We start from the raw sequence: 7500 nt of genomic DNA on the forward strand, positions 1-7500 counted from the left end.
CTGCCGTTCCACTGTTTAGGCACACCAAGATGGCCGCCGTGACGTCACGCGAAAACACTCTAATAGTCCAACTAAAAATAAAAGCACTAGTGAAACTCAAAGCCAAATCTCCACATCGACAAGGATAGGCATTGCGCTTGAGATACATGCGTAATACAGGTACTGAAGCTAAACTAAACCACTGTAAGTGGTTATCTCGTCGGGTACTGACTGAAGCTGTTCAACAAGCTTAATTAATAGTGTCGTCGCTGTAGAAACGAAACTCACCTTGCATTCGTCGTTTGTTTGTTGTCGAACCTTCTACGATTCCAGCACGAAAACTGTGGGTTTTTTCACTTGTGAACATCGTATAAAAGTACAAATTCTTGTTCGTTCGAAAAGCGTATGCTATACAAACTTTCGTTTCTCTGAAGTTAGTTTAGGCAATTTGGATTGAAAAATAAAAACAAGCTCCAGAAACGGCGCGAAAATTAATTTACTGCACGCACACGAACGTCGTCGTCTTCACTGCGAACATCGTAAATTCAATTAGGGAACTTAGCAAACGAGAACGGCGACGACAACGAGAACGTCACAAATTCGCGTATTTACCGGGCAAAAACAATAGCTTTGCACGCCCTGCACGTGCCTTTTTCACTTTTGTCCATTCCTTTGCCGTCGTAAGCAAAACAACAACGTGAAATAGCCAAATTTGAGGTTTTTTTGAAGAACTTCAGCACTTGAGGATAAATTTTCATTTTCTCTTCTACATTAAACACCGTTCCGACCAGCGTCTTCCTTGAGGAACTACCACACCCTTGTCATATTAAAAGGTTGAAATAATCACGAAATGATAGCAATAACGCGAATTTATATTTTGAGATGACGTTCTTGTTGCCGTCGCCGTCGTCGTTGCTTAAGTTCCCTCGGGAGTTTAAGAAACCAGTGCCCCGTTTCTCGAAAGTCCCGATAACTTTTCGGGCCCGAAAAGCCATTTGTGAAACTGGCAACCGCTTGTTTTGGAAAGCCGATCTTTTGACATGTTTTCAAGGTAACAAAAAGAAAAATTACTGTGAAGTTTGACGACTTAAATCCTCTCCGTTCTTGAGATACAAAGGGAATTGTGACACCCGAAAATCGCCCGTAAAGTTTCGGGACCTTCGAGAAACGGGTCTCAGGACGGCTACGGCCACGAAAACGTTTGAGCCATTCTAAGTATTAAGATTATTCCATCTTGTTTATATTATACAATATGGGCGAAGTGTCCTATAACTGAATTGGTACGGACGGATTTGAAGTAAATAATGAGACTGAAAGATTCACTGTAGTTTGTCCACGTTGTCGTCAAAACCTTAAATTTGGTCATTTCACGTAGTGGCCAGTTTTGACGAGTGAGGGAGAGAAATGTTTAAAAACGCGTGCAACACGTGCAGCACGATCATTTTGGTTCGTTCAACCAATAATGTTACTGCTTTTTGGCGTTGGCGTTGTCGTTACCGTATCCGTCGTCGTTTCTTAAAGGGCCACCGACAACCAGTGTCCTTTGCGCGCCTTTGTTGTTGTTATTATCCGGGCAATCGAATCGGCCGGTTCGCTTAAGAAACATCCCGTGAAGAAGAACTTCTGCGAATTCGCTGTTCGATTTGTTTTTTAATCCAAACGCCTTCCTCCTTTCGTTCCATAATCTTAAGGTTGAAGCAGTGAGCCAAATAACATGGCGCTTTTCTTTCCTCGGCGGACGACCTTTCTTCACGGTTTTCATTTCGCTTTTAACACGAACACAACACCCAAATAACGCCAACAATACAATATTTAAACATTAAGGAAAATATTAACAAAGTTTGAAGCTACTGGGCATCCAAAACACGACAATGTGAGGCGATGGAATTTGACTTTTCAAGAAATACTAGTTTCTGTATTACAAAAAATGGCGCCGATTGCTTGCACGCCCGCAAAGACTTGTGGTTGTCGGTGGCCCTTTAAACTCCCTAATTTCTACGGAACGGCGACGCGGGGCTATGACGTGTCCCAACGGTACCGTCAACAACAACAACAACAGCGCTGCAGTTTTATTTGCACTGCACAATAGGCCATTTTCGAAATATCAATATTCAGCTTGACAGTGAGGCAGAGAGGACAAAAACAATAGAAACAGGTTGCAATGAATGTAAAAGATATTAGCATATCATCCACTCTCCTTGGTCTTTGTCCTCCAAACCTTGCTTTCAAGCTGAATTTTAATATATCAAAAGTGGCCTATTTACAGAGTTGCAATTAACATGTAACAATAAAAAAAAAAAAAAATAGTCAGTACCTGGTCACCCAAATAACTTAAAAGCTAAACTAGTTGGGAGCCCATAGTTTGGAGACCGTCGTGCGAACGTCGTCGATTCGTAAGCCACCCAATAGCTGCAAATGATGCTCTTTCTTACCAGTAGGCTACGTCAAGTGGAGCAAACACTCGCTTTTTAATGAGATGACTAATAAAGGTCTCCGCATCGCGACACCCGGTTCCGTTACCAACAGCGACATAGTCACAACTAAAAACAAACATCAATATCACGTTATTTCAGATCTTTTTAGTATTACTTGATGGCGGAATTCACTGTTTATTAAGGTATGCTCCTTGGTTGGCAATAGCATCTCTTGCGCCTTTCAAAGGCGATTAGAAGCATCACTGAAGCCTCGATTAGTGATATACCCAATTTTATCGCCCTTGGTACCCGTTTCATGGCATCTACTTTCCATGCATTTTTACAAAGAGTTAATGCAATGTAAATCAGTTTGTGACGTAAAAACAGGAGTAGACCCACTCCCCTTCTAACTCGGTCATGAGCAAAAGATGCTTGGATTTGCGCAACTTTCGAAGCCCCTAAAATGGCAGGATTTGTTAGAAAAAGGAAAAAATAGCCGCGATGCCTTTCGAACAGGTGCAAAGATTCATTTTAACGAAAAAAATATTTTGGGGTTATGGGCACTTTAAAGGCCCAAAGAGATGAAAGGACACATAACTAGAAACCACCCTACAACCTTCAACAGAGCTCTTATCATCACATATGTCCATTTGCCACTTCCACATCTCCCATAATACAATTTGTCTACGCCCCCCCCCCCCCCAATTTTGCATAAGCATTGTTTTCAAGTTCTCTCGGGACGATTTCAAGTCCCAAGAGCATTGGAAAACAATGCTTATGAAAAATGGGGGGGGGGGGGGGCAGACAAATTGTATTATGGGAGATGTGAACGTAGTGAATTGACATATCTAATGCTCTCTTCACACCCCAACCATAATAAATCTAATTTAATGAAGCATATCTAAGTTACCTGTGCTTTAAAATAAGTTCAACGATCTTGTTTCTTGCTTTTTCCTCATTTGCCCTTTCACCAAAAGGAAAGATGATTGCTGTCTCTAAGACTTCACCTAAAACGATAAAGAACAAGAACCTTTGTGTACTTCCGGTTACCGCGTTTAGTTTAATTTTTCGAGGTGCATTCCTATTCCGGATAAGGATTCACAGAATTCCAGGAAAAACTTTTCAACGAGAACATGTCTCAAAGAACGAAATGGTAATCATCTTGCGAAGCTCTTTGTCATCAATCCGAAGCAAAAGCTCTCAAATCACGCAATGTCAAGGATACCGAAGAAGCGTTCCCCGGCACAGCCTTACCTGTTGCACTAAGAACCGCCAATTTGCAGCCGTGAAGGAAGCCTGGGTCTAGGCCGAGAACATTCTTTCCCCTAGCGGGAGGGGTAAGTAGAAGACGATATAAGTTCATCATGAAGAGATCAACACTCTCCTTTTCGGCTTGTTTGGTCAACGAACTCCTTGGAGAAAAAAAATCAAATTAAACCTTCAAACAACTACTTCTCTCACGCATTAAAAAAAATAGCTCTTTTCGTTGTCGACATAAAGTGACATAAAAATGTTCAATATATCAATATCATGACGTCATTCCAAATCCAACGATCCACGACTTCGAAGCAGGTGTACACGTCCCCTTGTATTACGGCTACGGCAATGGCAATATTTACCTACATTGTCTCGTAACCTTTGGTTTTATTAGCCGGATGTAAGCATCGTCCACTGCAGAGTAAAATAGCCTTTTTATGTTCCCTAGGAAAAATAGACAATTTAGAGGAAGAAGCCTTAGAAAATAATGAACGACTACAAGTGCTCTGCTTTAAAGGATATCTCCTTCCCCTCCAACCAACACAACACTGCTTCCAAGGCTGCTCCAAGACGACAGACAACTCGTAGTTGAAAGATGGAAAAAGGGTGTTTTACACTCGGCCACGCTGCCTCTCTTTCGACAAGATTATACGATGCCAAAAAGTGACAAAAACTCATCTAAATTTACTGAAACCGAACAATTGGATTGGAAAAATAATTGTCCGTCACTGCATTGGCTTAAGGTAGTAGATATTAGAAAGCTTCAATTGAGGACAATTTCGACCTCTAGACCTCAAGTGAGTGCTCAAGTATAGAAAATTAGTTATTTCTTGGTTTTTAAACATGTGATCAGTAGTCATGTTCTTTAGCGAAACAAAAGAAATTGTAAGATCTAAATACCGTAGATCACCGAGGCTTGGCTCAGAAACGATATTTCTTATTGAAATAATTCTGCCTGTTTTCATTCTTTTTACAGCGGTAAGTTTGTCATATTAAGATGGGATATAGCATCATGTAATTGTTACGAAATGTCCAACCTCCTTTTGAGGGATGGTCAAGTATGCTTTCCGAAATGTTTGTGTAAGAGAGAAGGAGAATAGGGAGAGGGCGCTCTCTATCTTTCTCCCCATTCTCCCTTGGGCTCTCTTGCATGACTAGAGGGTCGCTCAACTAACTGAGAGGGGACTGCTAGCAGACTAAGTTTGCGATTTCTACATCTACCAAGAAACCCCACAAAGTCACCACTGACGACTCGATTGCAGCCAGCCAGATCTACCTAAGTTTGGAGTTTACTTTCTTTCAAGAGTGAGAAAAAAGCGAGAAAAACCGATCAAGCCGAAACTAAGCCCACACAATCACCCATTTGGATGTTGAACCCTGTGACCAGAAAATGATCAAAATGGTGCCACAGCTGACCTTTGATCTTTCCAAAAGAACCCAAGCTCTTACCTGGTGCATCATAGGGTACCCACACTTGACGCAAATGACCAAGGAACTGCGTCTCGACTTGTTTTGGAACAGTTAATTTAATGGTAAGAATCTTGTTTTGCTCTCCTCTGTTTAAAGCCAGAACCTGTTCCATGAAACCATGAATAATCCATTTAACAAGATGGTTAAATTCAAACCTTTAAGCTGATTAACAGATGGTGCAACCATTACTATGAAAAACATCACTTTCTGAGCATATTTTAATTAATTAAGGTCAACATTGGCATCAATTTGAGCCGGGTTTTGAAGTGAGCTGAAGATACTTCAGAAGTGGCTGGAAGGAGTGCTATGACAGTGTATATTTAACATTGGTGGGACTGTTTTAACATTGTTGTTCCAAACACTACCTAGAGGCTGTCGATATTGGAGGGAATGGTATATCACTGTAACTACCCACATTGTTATTTAGCTGAAAAATTTCCCCCAACAGTGCGCGCTCTCATTGGTTACTTCGAGGTCATATGACATCTACAAATAAAACTTTCGCGCCAAAAGTCTCTTATATCTTCTGGAATACACGAGATACAGATCACCACAGATCTCCTAGAAGGTGGCGTGAGCGAACCAAGGGTTGTTCTTCAAACGAAGAAGCAGATGACGTAAACGTATCGTCAATGTGCGAGACTTGACAAAGGAAAATAAATCAGCTGACATTTATGCCGTCGGTCTTAAAGGAGCGTTTTTACCTGGTGTGCCTTGAGAGCAGTAATTGGAAAGTTGAATCCATGATATTGCTCATATTTCTTATCTCCTGCACCCCTCTTCTTTTCCTTGGACGCTGCTCGAGACAGGCACGACTCCAGGTGAATTGGGCGTCTCTCTAACCTGCACATACTCTCAGAATTAATGGTTTCCACAAGAAATAACGGTGCGTTAAAAAGTGTCTTCCCTGGTCCCAGAGGTTTTTCTTGGTTACCTTGGACTTGAATCCCACTTTCATGCAGAGGCCAGCAGTCAAACACGTCAAATTGATAATTACAAAAGGGACCAATGGCAACTTAGCAATCACGCATCCCCTCGGTATTACCAATCAAACAAACCAATCATATTGACTTGCGTGTTTGTAAAAATATCAACCAATCCAAACCTGAGGGTCAGATCCTGACCCTGGCGTCTGCAAGAAAGTGAGATTTAAGTCCAAGAAAACCAAAAGTTTTTCTCTTCTTGCCGCTTCGTGGTTCAAGAAATACCTCTGGGACCACGGTAGGAAGTGCCACGACGATGACTGCTCCCAGATTTTTTCCCGCCCTTTGCACCAGTCACAGCTCTGATTGGTCGACTACATTGCTTGCATTTGTTACGGAGAGCAGCGACAGCGCATTGGCGACAGCACTTGCCTCCCACAAATGTGCCTCGGGTTCGATTCCCAGGCTTGGTGCCATATGTGGGTTGAGTTTGTTGGTTCTCTACCTTGCTCCGACAGGTTTTCTTCCGAGTACTCCGGCTTTCCCCTCTCCTCAAAAACCATTGTTTGATCTGATTTGATCTACGTTCAGTGTCCCCAATTATTTCCCCAGCGCTAGAAGACTTCACAGTCAAGTAAAGTTTTTCTTCATCATGTGCCTTGCCAAATTAATTAATTTTGTTTTCAGCTATCATATGCGACCTGAAATGAATCTTTTTACAGTCGGACGCCAAATTCGTAGTGAGGGGGGGATGCGGCGGCAGCAACTCTGCTAAAATTACAGTAAATATATCGGTTGTTAAAGTTAAAATAAATTGATGAATTTTGATACCTAGAATCTCTTTAAAAACCACTTGCAAAAGGATCGTTGTCGCATTTGCATGGGGAACAGATGCAATCTACAATGGCCGTACAGGAATGCCAAATTTTTCTAGCAAACCTTCCACTGTGGAAGGGGCACGACCATTGCAGGTTTTTAGTGTTTTTAGGTTAAATTGGGTTAAACACATAACATTGAACTTAAACTCACAGGTTTAACTTTTCTGATTAACCAATGAAATGATATCGATTATTAACGAATTTTAGTAGAATGATTGGCCGAGATGAAATTCTTTGCATTGTTGAAGTCTTAGCAAATTGACCAATTTTGTCAAATTTCACTCCATTTTCATCCTCACTATCCTTAGTTTTACTTGACAAAAATTACCTCAAATGCAAGGATCTTGGCAAAGATATAGCATCACAGTTTGGTTTTCATTATTCAACGACATTCTTTTAAACATTGAGATAGGTCTAAAGTACATGTAAGTACGAAAGTCTTGAATTATTGATATTGATATCACACAATTTATTCTAGGCATGTCGTATCTTAAGAAAGAGAAAACCAGAAATGCTATACTTACATTCCCTTTATTGAACTCAGGGTTTCACTGTTTTTGGCAATTACATCAGCAATAA

At 41.1% G+C, this 7500-nt stretch overlaps 1 protein-coding gene across 2 annotated transcripts in view; it reads right to left on the reverse strand.

Moving 5' to 3' along the window:
* The window catches only part of LOC137978485 (S1 RNA-binding domain-containing protein 1-like), an 18355-nt gene that overhangs the window by 7052 nt on the left and 3803 nt on the right, over nucleotides 1-7500 (reverse strand). For both annotated transcript variants that reach the window (XM_068825434.1, XM_068825435.1), the window contains exons 4-10: nucleotides 7446-7500; nucleotides 5825-5963; nucleotides 5100-5223; nucleotides 4013-4094; nucleotides 3648-3805; nucleotides 3304-3400; nucleotides 2412-2519 (exon numbers count right to left, since the gene is read on the reverse strand). The exon at nucleotides 7446-7500 is cut by the window's right edge. In XM_068825434.1, coding sequence (XP_068681535.1) covers nucleotides 2412-2519; nucleotides 3304-3400; nucleotides 3648-3805; nucleotides 4013-4094; nucleotides 5100-5223; nucleotides 5825-5963; nucleotides 7446-7500 — 763 coding nt within the window. The remainder of the gene's footprint in view (nucleotides 1-2411; nucleotides 2520-3303; nucleotides 3401-3647; nucleotides 3806-4012; nucleotides 4095-5099; nucleotides 5224-5824; nucleotides 5964-7445) is intronic.

Source organism: Montipora foliosa, chromosome 12 (genome assembly GCF_036669935.1).
Source record: "Montipora foliosa isolate CH-2021 chromosome 12, ASM3666993v2, whole genome shotgun sequence".
Lineage (NCBI taxonomy): Eukaryota > Metazoa > Cnidaria > Anthozoa > Scleractinia > Acroporidae > Montipora > Montipora foliosa.